The 17,437-nt window shown below is 37.0% G+C and overlaps 1 protein-coding gene across 1 annotated transcript in view; it reads right to left on the bottom strand.

Annotated features, from left to right (window-relative positions):
• Nucleotides 1-13,365: 13,365 nt before the first annotated feature.
• CLCA2 (chloride channel accessory 2) overlaps nt 13,366-17,437 on the bottom strand; it is a 42,364-nt gene continuing 38,292 nt past the window's right edge. Inside the window, exon 14 of the mRNA XM_069570630.1 lies at nt 13,366-13,900. Coding sequence (XP_069426731.1) covers nt 13,458-13,900 — 443 coding nt within the window. The 3' untranslated portion in view covers nt 13,366-13,457. The remainder of the gene's footprint in view (nt 13,901-17,437) is intronic.

Raw genomic sequence — 17,437 nt, 5'->3', positions numbered from 1 at the left:
GCATTACCTGGCATGACAGAGCAGTTTCAGTTCAGTTCAGTCAGTTCAGTCGCTCAGTCATGTCCCACTCTTTGCGACCCCATGAATTGCAGCATGCCTCCCTGTCCACCACCAACTCTCAGAGTTCACTCAGATTCACGTCCATCGAGTCAGTGATGCCATCCAGCCATCTCATCCTCGGTCATCCCCTTCTCCTCCTGCCCCCAATCCCTCCCAGCACCAGAGTCTTTTCCAGTGAGTCAGCTCTTCGCATGAGGTGGCCAAAGCACTGGAGCTTCAACTTCAGCATCATTCCTTCCAAAGAAGTCCCAGGGCTGATCTTCTTCAGAATGGACTGGTTGGATCTCCTTGCAGTCTAAGGGACTCTCAAGAGTCTTCTCCAACACCACAGTTCAAAAGCATCAATTCTTCGGCGCTCAGCCTTCTTCACAGTCCAGCTCTCACATCCATACATGACCACTGGGAAAACCATATCCTTGACTAGACAGACCTTAGTCGGCAAAGTAATGTCTCTGCTTTTGATTATGCTATCTAGGCTGCTCATAACTTTTCTTCCAAGAAGTAAGCGTCCTTTAATGTCATGGCTACAATCACCATCAGCAGTGATTTTGGAGCTCCAAAAAATAAAGTCTGACACTGTTTCCACTGTTTCTCCATCTATTTCCCATGAAGTGGTGGGACCAGATGCCATGATCTTCATTTTCTGAATGTTGAGCTTTAAGCCGACTTTTTCACTCTCCTCTTTCACTTTCATCAAGAGGCTTTTTAGTTCCTCTTCACTTTCTGCCATAAGGGTGGTGTCATCTGCATATCTGAGGTGATTGATATTTCTCCCAGCAGTCTTGATTCCAGCTTGTGTTTCTTCCAGCCCAGCGCTTCTCATGATGTACTCTGCATATAAGTTGAATAAGCAGGGTGACAATATACAGCCTTGACGTACTCCTTTTCCTATTTGGAACCAGTCTGTTGTTCCATGTCCAGTTCTAACTGTTGCTTCCTAACCTGCATACAGATTTCTCAACAGGCAGGTCAGGTGGTCTGGTATTCTGATCTCTTTCAGATTTTTCCACAGTTTATTGTGATCCACAGAGTCAAAGGCTTTGGCATAGTCAATAAAGCGGAAATAGATGTTTTTATGGAACTCTCTTGCTTTTTTGATGATCTAGCTGCTTATATTTTGCTTGGCCTTCCCTGCTGACTGGGCTTTGACTGCTTGTTCAGTGGAGAGTGCTTGCTGCTGCCTCATCTCCTAACACCACTGGCTGCTTGTGTCCCAAGGGAGAGGGTGGAGTTAGCATGGACCCACTGGGCAGGCTGTGGTGGCAGCTCTACCCTCTCTGGTACCCAAGTTCAGCCTAAACAGACTCACAGAGACTTTGGCTCACATAGCATCTCACACCATGGCACCTGGGATCTGGCTTTGTCAGAGGTAGCCCAGATTATTTGTGTATTTTATATAAACAGAAATATAAGTATGTCTTCCTGTGTTTGGCTGCTTTCACCTAATATTTTCAGCATGAATTTCAGCTATGTTGTTTTATGTAGCAGTAATCGTGCTCTTTTTCCTTTGTATTCCATTGTAAAAATATGCCACAATTTACTCACTGATTGCTTTTGATGAAGGTTTGGGTTATTTCCTGTTTGGAGCTATTTTAAACAACAGTGCCATAGATATAAGCATTGACTTCAGTTGGGTATGTACCAAGAGTGGAATAGCTAAGACACAGAAGAGGTGTATGTCTAGCCATAGTTGATCTCCCAAACACTTTTCAAATGGTGTACTGATTGATCTACAGTTCTACTAGTACACAGTGTGGCTGGTCTTTACAATTTTATCCACACTGGATGGGGTATAATCATGTTGTACTGTGGTTTTAATTTGCATGCTTCCTGATGACTGATGTGATTAGACACCTTTTCATTTAATTGTTAGTCATTTGGATATCCTCTGTTATAATGTGCCTTTACAAGTCTCTGTCCAGTTTTTATCAGGTTAGTCTTTTTCTTGTTGATTTTTAAGAGTTCTTTTGATGTTCTGGGTACTGAGTTCTTTATTGGATGTATACATTGCAAATATCTTTTCCCAGTTTGTGGCTTGTCTTAGCAGTTCTCTTGGATAAACAGAAGTTCTTAATTTTAATGGAATTCAATTTAATGTTTTATTTTATGGGTAATGTTTTTTGGGTCATGTTGGAGACAGCATTTCCAAGTTCATGAAGATGTTAGACAATATTTTATTCTAGAGCTTTGTCATTTTACCTTTCACAGTTGGTTCTGTGATCTATCACAAATTATGTTTTGTATATATAGTATGGGGTAGGATTCAAGATTTTTGTTTTGTTTTGCTCTCTAGGTAGCAGTACATGCAGATCATTTATTGACCGGATCATCCTCTATCCTCTAGGGCTTCCTAAGTGTCTCAGTGGTAAAGAATCCACTTGCCAAGGCAGGAGACGCAGGAGACTTGAGTTTGATTCCTGGGGCAGGAAGATCCTCCGGAGAAGGGAATGGGAACCCACTCCAGTATTCTTGCCTAGAAAATCTCATGGACAGAGGAGCCTGGTGTGCTACAGTCCATGGGGTCACCAAGAGTCCGACACGACTGAGCAACTGAGCACGCATTCCTTTCCCCCCCACTGAGTTGCAGTTGAGCTTTTTTTATGAATGAGGTGACTGCAAGTGTGAAGACCTGTTTCCAGACTCTATATGACTAGGCTTATTATCTCAGTCCTGTTTTGTCTTAGTTACTGCTGGTTTATAAGTCTTAATATTCAGTAGTGTAAGCACTAGATTCATTTTTCTTCAAAATTATATTGACTATTTTTGGTCCTTTGCATTTAACTATGAAAGTATCAGCTTGGGAATTCTACCAGAAGAAAATTGCTGGATTTGACAGGATCATGTTAAATTTATATGCTCATTGTAATATGTTAGCTAAATGATACAACCACCAGCGCCATGACAATTCTGAGGTCAACCATAGAAGGTAAAAAAATGATGGTTACCCAATTCCTGGAAATCTCCACTCCTCTCCAAAATAGTTGGAATAATCCTACCACTCATTAGCTTGTGAAATTACCCAGCTTATAAAAATTCTCCACCTCATATTTCAGGGCCTCTCACCTTCTGAGATGGCCCACACTCTGTTGGTGGACTGTATTTCTCCCAAAGCCTTTTTTTTCCTTTTTGAGACAAATCACATTCTGTCTATGGAATGTGTATCTTTCTAAATAAATCCACTTCTTACTTAAAATAAATAAATATATACATATTTATACATCAGTTTGGAAAGAATTGACGTTTTTATAACATTGAGTGTTTGAGTCTTTCAATCCATGGTCCTGGAATATCTTTTCATTTTAAGTTTTACTTATTTGAGCTCAAGTATGTTTTATAGTTTTAATGGTAAAAGTCTTATGTACCTTTGGTTAAAGTTATTTCCATGGTTTTATAAAATTTGGAGGTGTTATTATAAATGGTATTTTAGAAAATTTCATTTTCTGATTGTTTATTGCTGATATATAGAAATATATCAGATTTTTGTGTATTGACTTTTCCTCCACAGAACTTACTAAATATATTTATTTCTAGTAGTTTATAGATTCTTTTGGATTGTGTATGCCTATAATTATGTCATCTATGAATAATAATATTCTTCCTTTTCAATCTTATAATATTTTTATTTTGTTTCCTTCTCTTATTACACTTGTACTTCTCCCCAGGACAGCATTGAATACCAGTGGAAAGAATGGATATCTTTATTCTTGTTCCCAATCCCAAATGAAAAAGCATCCTATATTTTACCATTAAGTATGTTATTACCTAGAGATATTTTGTAGATATCTTCATCAGATGAAGAAAGTCTGTATCTATTCCTAGTTTGCTAACAGTTTTCTTTTTAAAAATCATAAATAAGTTTTTAATTTTCCCAAGTCCTTTTTATGCATCTATTGATTTTTATTTTTTATGCTGGTAATATGGGGGCTTACAAGGGTTTGAGTTTTCGATATTAAATCCCCCTTACATTCCTAGAATAAATTCATGATCATGATGTAGTATACTTTTTGGTGTCCTTACATTTGGTTAGGATTTTTTGCATCTGTGTTCATGAGAGAGATGGGCCTTAACTTTTCCTTTCTTTTAATGGTCGTGCCAGGTATTAGTATCAAGGCTATCTGGTCTCAAAAAGTTGGAAAACGTTTCCTATTTTTCTATTCTCTTGAATAGTTTTAAACAAACTATTTGTTTAAAACATATTTTTTCTTCTTTGAATTTCCCTCCGACCATTGTTTTAGCTTCATTGTGTAAGTTTTGCTATGACATATTTTAATTATTATTCAGTTTCAAATATTTTCTAACTTTTACTTTGGGTTCTTTTATTAGCATATGCACTATATAAAAAGAAGGCTATTGCTTAATTTGCAGAAATTTGGGGAGTTTCTAGATAATCCATTATTAATTTCTAGTTTAATTCTACTGGAGCCAGAAAGCATACTCTAAGATTTAAATTATTTGATATTGGTTGAGTCTTACTTTTTGCCTCAGCTTATTGTCTATTCAGTAAAACATTTCATGTGCTTTTGAGAAAAATATTTTCTCTATAGTTATTAAGATACAATGTTCTGTACATGTTCAACCAAGTTAATTAATCATGTTATCCAAATTTTCTCATTTGTTACCAATTTTTGTCTTTTTACTTAGAGGTTTGTTAAAATCTCCAATTATAACTGTGAACTTATCTATTTATTTTTCTTTCTATTCAGTTCTATCAACTTTTGCTTTATATATTTTACAGCTATGGTTTTGGTGTAGGCAAATTTAGGATTGTTATATAATTATCATCACAAAATATCTTTTCTATCTCTAATAATACCTCTTGCATAAAATCTACTTTTAATGATATTAATTATGGTATACTGGTATTTTGAATATTGAAAAGTTAAAATAAAACAGCACAGTTCTTGGCATATGGAATTTATTCCGTAAAGTATCTTTACACTACTTCTTTATTCCATTACTCAAACTGTGGCCTTGAAGGGGAAGATTGGAGAGTAGTCAGCAGCATGAAGAAACTGGGGCTTTGCATTAGATGGCATCAAGGAAGAATGACCAGTATATGTGTGTAGGACATTGGTGTGTTTAATAGGCAGTTTTAAGCCATTTGCCATATAGCATCTCAATATGACTCCTGCTTCCACGCCCTAGTTCATGACATCCTTTAGTAACGGTAATAAGACTGCAAGGTATTCATACATTATTGATGACAGAAAAATTGGTACAAATGTTTTGGAATGACATATGCATTACAGTTTAAGTATGTTTATCTTTCAACATAGCAATTCCATCGTAGGAATTTACCAATAGACTCATACAGGTGTACAAGAGTATATGTACGAGCATAATATAATTTGTCCCTCAAAATATACTTTACAATATCAAGAAGTAGAATTAATAAGTAAGCTTATTTATTATCTATTTTATCACATCTTAAACATCTGTAGTTTTAATAATAGCATGTATTACTTTTATAAGTGAACTAAATTCATATGTAAAACTAAAATATTAGACTGCTGCTTCTAAGTCGCTTCAATCGTGTCTGACTCTGTGTGACCCCATAGACGGCAGCCCACCAGGCTCCCCTGTCCCTGGGATTCTCCAGGCAAGAACACTGGAGTGGGTTGCCATTTTCTTCTCCAATGCATGAAAGTGAAAAGTGAAAGTGAAGTTGCTCAGTCGTGTCCGACTTTTCGCGACCCCATGGACTGCAGCCTACCAGGCTCCTCTGTCCACGGGATTTTCCAGGCAAGAGTACTGGAGTTGGGGTGCCATCACCTTCTCTGAAAATATTAGACTAAAGGAAATCCTAAAATATTAGCATAGAAGTGGTAGTTCTGTTTTCTCTATTCTTAATTTCTAACCTATTTTTCTTTATTCTTCCATTTAACACTCTCTGTTTTCTTTTATCTTCATGGTGTTGCTTCTTCTTTCCTATATTAGTGTGAAGTAAGGTTATTCAAGTTTTATAAATGTTCTTTTGAATGTTTGCTAACTTATGTTGCTTCTGTTCCACAAGCCAGGATATCTTTCTGTCGAAAGCTATTGCCCATTGTACTGAATGAATTCCTCCTTCTTGTGCCCTTGAGACAAGTGTTCTCAGAAAGCAGCTTTTTGATAAGACTTAGCAGCCTCCCTGGTGGCTCAAACGGTAAAGAATCTGCCTGCAATGCGGGAGACTTGAGTTTGATCCCTGGGTTGAAAGGTCCCCTGGAGAAGGGCACAGAAACCCACTCCAGTATTCTTGCCTGGAAAATCTCCATGGACACATGAATGTAGGAAAAGGTGGCCTTAGAGAACCTAGTGAGTTACAGTCCATGGGGTCGCAAAGAGTCAGACATGACTGAGCAACTAAGCAACTAAGCACAGCAACCTGTAGCCACCATCTGGGTTGCTCTCCACCCATCCATGGAGTCATCTTGCTGATAAGAGCTTTATAGTCTAAGTGCAGAAGGAACTTATGGAGGGAGGCATCTATTTTGACATTTGGGGACAAGCTCTAGTTACCTCCATGCATATGAGCATATGTTTCTGTGCCTTTGAGTACTTCTCTGTCTATCATCATGTATTCTATAACTGTATCCCTAGCTTTCATATTTTATTTTGCCTCTATCTTTGTGCCTGAGCTGTGCTTTTTCTACTTTCTATGATTTGTTGTTCAGTTGCTCAGTCGTGTCAGACTCTTTGTGAGCCCATGGACTGCAGAATGTCAGGCTTCCCTGTTCCTCACCATCTCCTGAAGCTTGCTCAAACTCAGGTCCATTGAGTCAGTGATGCCATCCAACCATCTCATCCGCTGTCCTCCCCTTCTCCTCCTGCCTTCAATTTTTCCCAGCATCAGGGTCTTTTCTAATGAGTTGGCTCTTCGTATCAGGTGGCCAAATTAATGGAGCTTCAGCGTCAGCATCAGTCCTTTCAATGGATATTCAGGGTTGATTTCCTTTAGGATTGACTGGTTTAATCTCTTTGCAGTCCAAGGGACTTTTAAGAGTCTTCTCCAATACCACAGTTTAAAAGCATCAGTTCTTTGGTGCTCAGCCTTCTTTATGGTCCAACTGTCACATCCATATATGTGAAAGTGAAAGTCACTCAGTCTTGTCCAACTCTGTGCGACCTGACTGTATAGTCCATGGAACCCATTTCCAACTCTTTGAGTGTCCAACTCTTTGCAACCCAACTATATATTCTGTATAGTCCATGGAATTCTCCAGGTCAGAATACTGGAATGGGTAGCCTTTCCTTTCTCCAGGGGATCTTCCTAACCCAGGGATCGAACCCAGATCTCCCGCATTGCAGGAGGATTCTTTACCAGCTGACCCATAAGGGAAGCCCCACATCCATACACGACTACTGGAAAAAACATAGCTTTGACTATACGGACCTTTGCTGGCAAAGTAATATCTCTGCTTTTTAATATACTGTCTAGGTATGTCAGAGCTTTCCCCCCAAGAAGCAAGCATCTTTTAATTTCAAGGCTGTAGTCACCATCTCCAGTGATTTTGGAGCCCAAGAAAATAAAGTCCTATGATACATACAAAATAAATCAGATTCTCATTTCTTCAGAGCCCACTATTTATCTGACTTCCCCTCTGCTTCTATTCCTTGTTTCCCTGTATTTTACATTCACAGATAATATACAGATCTTAGCACATAAAGCATCATCCACCCAACTTTATATCCATTTCCCTTCTTAATTTTTAATCAGCTAGATTTTCTACCAGCCTCATATGAATTAAATCTTCTAACATGGACTGTCTTCACTTTATTTGAACTATTTGTTTCTATTCATTTGTCTTCTTTATTTCATTTAGATCTGGTTCAGTTTTGCTCTCATTTCCCCTTCGGCTCTGCTGGTAAAGAATCCACCAGTAGTGTGGGAGACCTGGGTTCGATATCTGGGTTGGGAGGATCCCCTGGAGAAGGGAAAGGCTCTCCACTCCAGTATTCTGGCCTGGAGAATTCCATGGGCTGTACAGTTCGTGGACTCACGAAGAGTCGGACAGGACTGAAAGACTTTCACTTCCACTTTTCACTTTTCTTACATTCGTGTGTCAAATATCCATATGAATGGTGCCTTTCTCTTCTTCCCTATGAAGCCAGGTTTCTCAGTCATGGCACTATTGACATTTTTGGCTGCATAGATTTTAAAATATATCTTTGCTCAATTTAAAGCTCCTCATTGGCAGATAATTTTTAGCACTCTAAGATATCATTTTGTTTTTTTCTGTCCTCAATTATTTCTGATGAGTAGTCAACTTTCCTATAATATATGTAGGTGTTATTTTCTTTATATGGATACAAATTTTAGATCACTGAACATGTTAGACCTGTGGGTTGGTAGTTTAAATCAAATTTGGAAAATTTTCATATTTCTTTGACTATTTTATGCCCTATTTCCCTCCCTCTAATTCTGGTACTTATTTACGTGTACATTAGACTACTTGATAATGTCACACAAGTCATTTGGTTTTTTTTTTTTTTAATGAAAATGCTTCCATTGAAATGTTTTCTAATTTCCTTTCTTTAAGTCATATGATCCTTTCTTCTATAGTGCCAATCTGTTGTAAATCCGTTACAGACTTTTTCCATACATTTCATTTTTCAATTTTAGTATTCTGATTTGCCTGTTTTTAAAGACTTTGACATCTTTCCTGAAATTCTTCCTCAATTAATCATGTATATCTATCTTTTCCTATAGTTTATCTTACTTATAATGTTATCGTAATCTAATTATCTACCAGTTCCAAATCTGGATCATTTTTGGATTGTCTTTTATTGACAAAGTTTTATTCTTATTAATTATAGAACATATTTCCTGCTGTTGCTGTGTATGTTAATGTTTTATTATATCCTGGATGATAAATTGTAAACACTTTGTGTTATATCCTCTTTCTCTGAGTTATGTTCTAGCATAATTGGATTATTGGTGAAGATAATCTTGATTCTATAGAGTATTGGTTTTAGACTTTGTCAGAACAGATCTCTTTTAGTTTTGCCCTTGGTTTTAGGGCCTAATTCTTAGTCTGTGGGTGTGATCCTTACCACTGTTGTGGCCCTTCTAGAGTTTCAGTGGAAACACAAGGTGCTTACCTCCCCCTCTAACTTAGGTGAGGTTGAACCTTAAACTTTTTCTCCTCAGGACTAGGCAGTTGCTGAAATCTCTGTTCAGCTCTTTTAGCCTCTAAGCTCTTATTTTCATTTACATTCTTTTGCAGTTTAGGATTTATCCAAGGATTAAGAAGTTGCAGATTTGGGAATTTCCTCCTTATAGCTGCTTCCTTTCTGGAATTATGTCCCTCAGTTGTCAACTGCTTTGGTCACCTCATGCGAAGAGTTGACTCATTGGAAAAGACTTTGATGCTGGGAGGGATTGGAGGCAGGAGGAGAAGGGGACGACAGAGGATGAGATGGCTGGATGGCATCACTGACTCGATGTACTTGAGTTTGAGTGAACTCCGGGAGTTGGTGATGGACAGGGAGGCCTGGCGTGCTGTGATTCATGGGGTCGAAAAGAGTCGGACACGACTGAGAGACTGAACTGAACTGAACTTAGCAACCCAGAGCTCTTACTTTTGGTTTACCAGCTCAGTAAGGCTGCTGCTCTCTGCTTGAGCCCTATCCAGATAGTCTGAGCAAACTGGGAATGGCTTCTGGGGGAAATGCTGGTTAAATGTGGATATCACCTAAACTGCGTTCCTTTTTTCAAGGATCATAACCCCTCCAGTTTTCACCTGTTTTTCTTGGTTTCCAGTGCCTTCAAAGGGTTGTGATTTATCTGTTTCTCCAGGATTATAAATATTATCAGCAAGATGATTGGTTTGATATGAACAAATCTGCCATTAGTGCAGTTGGATCATCATGTTTTAAATAAATGATATAGGTGGGGATCAGTTCTTCTCAAATAACTACATTATGGCAGAAGGCAAAACCTAAAGCAAACAAAATAATTTTTAGTAGACTTTCTAATAATATGCTGGTGCAAAAGCACTTTTGGAACAGGCAGCATTGTACATATAACAGCAATCTGCTCAGCACACAGGCTACATGAATTCATCTCCTAAAAATCTCTCTCTCCCATTGAAATTTAACCTTCTTTTACTATCGCAAAAAGAATAGTGTAAAAATGGAAAGGATATTGTCCTCAATGTCAGGAACAGATTTCTACATATTGCATAACTAACCATTCTAGCATATGAATAATACTTGCCTATATTACCTCCCAGGCAGCTTATCCATCTTTGGGCTTCCCTGGTGGCTCAGATGGTAAAGAATCTGTCTGCAATGCAGGAGAGCTGGGTTTGATCCCTGGGTTGGGAAGATCCCCTGGAAAAGGGAACAGCAACCCACTCCAGTATTCTTGCCTGGAGAATTCCACGGACAGAGGAGCCTGGTGTGCTACAGTCCCTGAGGCTGCTGAGAGTCGGACATGACTAAGCCGCAGAGCAGCTTATATCACCTTAAAGTCTTAAATTTCTCTTTCCTCTCCTAAATAATTTAGCAATTGGCTCAAAATTTTTTCCTCCTCTTGCGATCTTGGATCAAATCATCAGGGATGTCACTATTTGTGTGGTATCCCACTAGTGACCAATACTTTAGAGTTCCTCATTCTCTTTGGCCCAGCTCCCATATATTTATATTCCTATCATTTGTTCAGGATCAGCACCACCTCCTTTCCTATGGCTCTGTTCTGTTGTTGATTGCTGGAGTCTTGAAATCAGGATCATCCCACATTTACCACATCTTTCTTATTGTCTAATGTACACCTGGATAAGCCTAGGTGTCCTAGGTAGGAGACGAGCTCCTAGCAAGCAGTTGCAAGCACCATGTTTCTTTCAAAGAACTCACTCATTTAAGCAGACTTTCTTGCAATGAGTAAAAGATAAGCCAACAAAGTGGTTTTCACTCCCTCACAGTCCCTGACGCTTGTTTACCCTATACCTTTGATGAGATCACTCTTTCAGCTCTGCTATATTTCAGTTTACTACTTCAACATCATTAATCTGTTTCAGTTCTATCTCTCTCAATTCAGTGATTTGTGGATTTAAAGCCATGTGTTCATACTATACCCACAAAACTAAAAGAAAAAAAAAAACCCTGTTCCTTCAGCCTAACCCTGTTTTCTTGCTTATTAACCTTGAAGATTTAAATATTTCTAGGCATAATCCCTTGCATCTTTCCATATTTTCTTAAATAGACAGGAGTAGACTTCCCTGGTGGTCTAGTGGTTGAGATTATACTTGCCGGTGCAGGGGACGCAGTTTTGATCCCTGGTCTGGGAAGATCCCACATGCCAAGGAGCACCTGGGTCCATGTGCCTTGGTTACTGAAGCCCTGAAAGCTCTAGAACCTGGGTGCTGCAGCTGCCAAAGCCTGTCTGCCTAGAGCTCATGCTCCGCAACGAGAGAAGCCATGACAATGAGGAGCCGTCACACACGACAAAGAGTAGCCCCTGCTTGCTGCAACTAGAGAAAGCCCACACGGCAGCAAAGACCAACACTGCCAAAATAAACAAATAAATGAATTTTAAAAATAGACAGGAGTGAAGGAGCGTTATGGCAACTCGACTCCTGTATACTCTGCTGTTAGCCAGCACAGTGCTTTAGATTACTCCCTTAACCCTTCATTTCCCTATTGATAAACTGAGGAAAACATTTGAAAACCCACCCACCCCATCTTAGTATTTTACCAGCTCATTGAAGCTACAAAAAAAGCACATCCCAGGATACCAGACATGAAGGAAGAAAGGGCTGAGGGACTGCCTGCCAAATGAAGTCTTGAAGTCCCCAACAGTGAAAATTTAGGCACCATGAGACTCAGCATGTGACAGGCCAGACCTGGGATGTCATATGAACTGCAAGGAGACAGCCTAGAGGTATTTGCTGGTCATTTTACCCCCCAGCACTGTTCTGGAGTCTCTTACTCAAGGTTTCATGCTCTTTGTCTCTTTGCATTCTTGGTCCAGCTCCCCACTATTCTCTCTCCACCTCCAAAGTGAAAGTGAAAGTGAAAGTGAAGTCGCTCAGTCGTGTCCTACTCTTTGAGACCTCATGGGCAGTAGCCTGCACCAGGCTTCTCCGTCCATGGGACTCTTGCTTGCGTAGAAGCAAGAGTACTGGAGTGGGTTGCCATTTCCTTCTCCAGGGAATCTTCTCGACCCAGGGATCAAATCCAAGTCTCCCACATTGTAAACAGATGCTTTACCGTCTGAGCCACCAGGGAAGTCCATCTCTAAAACTCAATCTAACAGTCATTCTTAGTTGGTACTAGTAATGAAACAGTTCTATTCCACATTATTGTTTATATTTACCCAATAAAACTTTAAGTTCTATAATATGCAAAGCATGCACTTTTATTTCCCCATAATCTTAAAAAGATAAGAGTAAAATTAAATAAAAGATAACTTTTTATTTCCTTATGACCTGTGCTTGCCTCTCTCTAGTCACCATCCACCCCTGTAGGTAAATACCTGTAGGTAAATAATCTTTTATGGGGAAAAGATTCCTGAAGTCTTATTTAAACAGTAAAAAACAGAATTAGTTAATAATTTCCAAAGGTCAGTTTCTCCCCTGTGACTTCTTTGGTTGAAGTTGAATGAAATGATATAGCCTATATGTGTGCTAAAATAAGCTCAGAACTATGTACTTTTTTCTTTACTTAGTCTTATAAGAACTATAACCATTTTCATTGAATAACACTCCAAGCAAATTACGTGGAAAGCTTCTTTGATAAGAGTAGAACATTATAAGCAATAAATTTAATATACCTCTGTTATAAAACCAGTGTCAGGGGACAAGGATAATACCTACATTTTAAGGTTAACTCTTACAGTGAACCAAATCTCTTTGAGCATTAGCAGTGGCATCTATCTGTAGTCTACTTAACCAAATGAAAGAAGAAAAGGACTTTACAATAGGTGCTTCATATATAAAATACAACTTGACCTTTAGTCATAAACAAGCAACCTGTTCTGAACAAATAAGGAGAAATGAAAAATTAATCATAGCAACTGAACAATTGCTCCATGTAGATAATTATACTGTATCATTCAGGCATAACTTCCTTCTCTTTACTTGAACCTAGTTTTCCTCTTCAATAGAGCAAGCTTTTGAATCTTTGATTCACTTTTGCTATTGCCTTTGCCTTTAAACATATTAACTTAGAGAATAAATTCCATTATTTTGTCTATAGCCAAAGCCTAAAGGTTTTCTAATTCCTCTCCCCCTCAATTAATGCTATAAAAAAGATTTTTTGTCTATTTACAGTGTAAAATTCTGATCTATATTGCAAAGAAACTCAAGGCATTTTTAATAATTTGATTTTAATTTGACTTTATTAGTATGTTTTTGTAAAGTGAAAAAGCCATGGATCTTATATTTAAGAGGGAATGTACTCTGTATATTTGCTCATAGTAATTTTGTTTCATTCTCTTTCTTACCTGCTCTCTTTTTCCTGTTTAAAACACAGTGTGTTACAACTATAGTGAGGCAAATGATTCCTATAATACCTATCGCTGTCAGAACTCCTTTTAATATAAGATCATCTCTGTCAAGTACAGGAGAAGAATTTGGGAGAATCAACAGAGATGCCTGGGCAATGTTAGAGACAGCAGACTTTAAGGAGTTTCTGTCTACTGCTCGTATTGCCATATAAATTCTGTGGCTTTTTTGTGCTTCTCCATCAGGTTGATATTCAGGTCCGTTTGTGAAAAGCTCTGATGAGAATTTAAATATCTCCTTGGTGCCAGCTTGCTGAGGATTTAACTTCGATGTATTCACTAAAATGGCATTGTTAAAGTCATCTTGAATATTCTGCAGACTTTTACTCACTCTTATTTCATAGCTGTTAGCTGAAATTAAAAAAAAATACAAATGGGGAAGTTAAGTGATTTTGAATAAACTCTCTAGTTTATTAGAAATGGCTTAATGACAATAGCAACCAAAAATATCAAAATACCTATGAATAAACAAGGAGAGAAATATGCATATGAACAAAACTTTTAAGACACTACATAAGAACTCATACTAAAACCTGAATAAGTGAAAAGTTTTATTATGTTTTCAATAGCAAGATTCAACACAATAAAAGATGTTGTTTTTTCCCTAAGTTGTTTTGTAAATTTTACATGATTTTATTAAAAGTACCTCTAGTTTCTGTTTTAACAAGCTTATTGCAAGTTTAAACAGAAGCTAAATAATCAAAATTAACCATATAAATTTACAAAATAGCAAATTTATAGTGGAAGGACTGACTTTATCAGATGAAAAACCCTGCAATGCTTCAATAGCTAAAAAACTGCAGTACAGGTGCATGAATGATTCATATACAAAAATCAACCAAGACATATTCAGGAATTTAGTATATGATAAAGATAGAATCCAAGTTAATGGGGGAAGGTACAATTTCTTGATGATGATATTATAACAATTGGGAAAAAGCTGGAAAAAATATGATCCATACTGCAAACATGTTTTTCAGGATAAAAACTCCAAAGTAAATAAAAAGTTTGATGTAAAAAAAAATTAAGTAGTAGGAAACAATGAATGAATTTCTTTATAAACTTGAAGTGGAAAAAGACCTTATAATTAGGACTCAAGATTCAGATGCCATAAACAAAAAATTCCATGAATTTATACACATAAAATAAAAATTTCTTCGTGGGATAAAGACTCCTAAGCAAAATATAAACATATATGCTAAGTGACAAAAATATTTGTAACTTGAATCAAAGATAAATGGTAATGGTTGAGTGGCTTCTATTGGACTAACTCACTAGCAGATAATAGATATAAATTCTGAAGAAAGAAAGGGGAAAAAAACCCTAGAATCCAATAAAAACAAATAAGAACCAAAGGAGTTACAACTTGTAAAAGAAGAAAACCAGATTGGGACTGATTTACATTTACACAACTTTTCCTTTGAAGGTAATTTCCACTTCAGTACAGGTATCTAGAACTGATACACAAAGCTACTATCTTCTTGGTCTTAAAAATCAGAGGAGAAAGTGTGGATTTGCCAGAGTGGTTGAAAATTAAGGGAGCTACAAAGGGATGAGCATCAAATCTGGGTATTAGCTTCTCTCACATCATTGGAAGACCTCTGAATTATACATGTGTGGGTGAAAAATCAAGGACTCAAGGGAAAACCATAGCTAGATGGCTGATAAATGGAGTAGAGTCTTATGCCAGTGCCCATCACAAGGGAGATATAGAGTTTGGAGTATGAGTCTTGTCACATTAAAGGAGCTTGGTAAATATCTTGACATGCCTAATAAAACACTATAAAAACTGTGCCTTAGGAATAAAATTGTGTCCCAGGATTAAGGGATATGCCATACGATTAAGAGCAAAACTGAAATAGACAAACACTAGCCAAAAGTGAAACCAAGCATCCTAAAATTCCAAGTGATCCAAGGTATCTACTAGAAAATTTCAGAACTCTTCAGGGTAATACAATAAAGTCCAGGGTCTATAATTTACTACCATATGTCCAATATATAATAAAAATTATTAGATATGCAAAGAAAGAGAAAATGTGATATATAGTCAAGAAGTATGTCAGCAAATCAAAGCAGTCACAAATGACAGATTTGAAATTAATAGATAAGAATCTTAAAATAACCATGGTGAATATGGTCTACACATAAGACAAGTTGGATATAGTGAAGGAAGGCACAGGAAATTTGAAGAGAGATATGAAGACTTTAAAGAGGAAACAAATGGAAATTTTAGAAAAAAATACAGTGAAAAAAATCATTTGAGAGGATTAGTAGCAGACTGGACACAATGGAAGAAAGAATTTGTAAGCTTGAAGACAGGTTCATTAAAGAAAAGGAACAAAAACTGAACAGAATCTCAATGACCTTTAAGATCCACAGACATATCCATTTAGTACGTATGATAAGTTATGATATGATATATAATACCCAGGAAGGAAAGAAGAGTAAATTAATGTAGATATTTTTTGAAGATTTATCAGCTGAAAAATATTCTAAATTTTATCAAAAGAGTGCTCCACAGACTTGGAGAGTTCAGTAATCCCCAACAGGGTGAGTGTAAGAAAACCACACTTGAGTCACATCATGGGCAATTTGCTAAACACCAAAGACAAAGGAAAATAATTTAAAGCTAACTTGTCAGAAAAAACTGGGGCCAGAAGACAATGAAACGATATATTTAAACTGCTGAAAGAAATACTTGTTGCCCTAGAATTCTACATCCTAGTGAAAATGTCCTTTAAAAATTAAGGGACACATTTCAGAAAAGTTAATATGGAGAAAATTTGTTACTCAAAGACCTCAACTACAAAGGAAATTATAAGAATCTGATCTGCAGGAAGGAAAGAAGAAGACTAGAAATGGTGTTTATACTAGATAGGTAATTAAAAAGGATAAATTTTTTCTCTTTAAAATTTCTTTGAAAGATAATTGATTGTTTAAAACAAAAGCCATTATAATGCATTGTAGGGTTTATAACAAATGTAGAAGTAAAATCTATGACAGCAAGACCACAGCAGATGACAGAGGGTAAACGGAAGTATACTTTTGAAAGATTCACACGTTACATATGTATGTGTATGTGTGTTAGTTGCTCAGTTGAATCTGACTCTGCAACCCCATTGACTGTAGCCCACCAGGCTCTTCTGTCCATGGGATTCTCCACAAGAATATTGGAGTTGGTTGCCATCCCTTTCTCCAAGGGATCTTCCCAACCCAGGGATCCAGCCCAGGTCTCCTGCATTGTGGGCAGATTCTTTACCCTCTGAGCCACCCATGTCTCTTTCTATATGTGTAGTGGTATGATATTAATGCAAGGCAGATTCTGATAAATTAAGAAAAATGCAATTGATAGAACATAAAAATTTGAGTAAATGAGGGCAGAATTTTGTTTTGATTTTCCTTATATTGTTTTGACCTTTAAAACTGTGGTAAAATACCCATAACGTAAACTTTACCATCTTTACCACTTTTTACAGTATATAGTTCAGCAATGTTAAGTACATTTATATTGTTGTATTGCTATGACTTTCAAACTATATTCATGTATTATCAACTCAAAAACAAAATTATTGGTCAGAAATAATTGCAAAAGAAAGCCACCTGTAGCTAACTCTAATATAGCATAATTCTTACCTAAAATGGTTAAAAATAGATTCAACAGTGAACAGAATTCAAGAAAGAACAATTTTATTCTCAGGAATAAAAACAATAGGACATTCTGAGTTTTAATTAAAAAAATAAAAATATTCTAGTGACTATGTTTTGAGCACTTTCTAAATCTATAATAACTTTTAATAATGAGACTATATATATTCCTGAGTTGTAATTAGAGTAAAGCACTGTTAAAGAAGGCTGGCAAAACAAAAATCACCTTCATATTCAAATTTA

Source organism: Ovis canadensis, chromosome 1, assembly GCF_042477335.2.
Source record: "Ovis canadensis isolate MfBH-ARS-UI-01 breed Bighorn chromosome 1, ARS-UI_OviCan_v2, whole genome shotgun sequence".
Classification (NCBI taxonomy): Eukaryota; Metazoa; Chordata; class Mammalia; order Artiodactyla; family Bovidae; genus Ovis; species Ovis canadensis.
The sequence above is the reverse complement of the archived record's forward strand: the minus strand, read 5'-3'. Positions and strand labels throughout refer to the sequence as shown.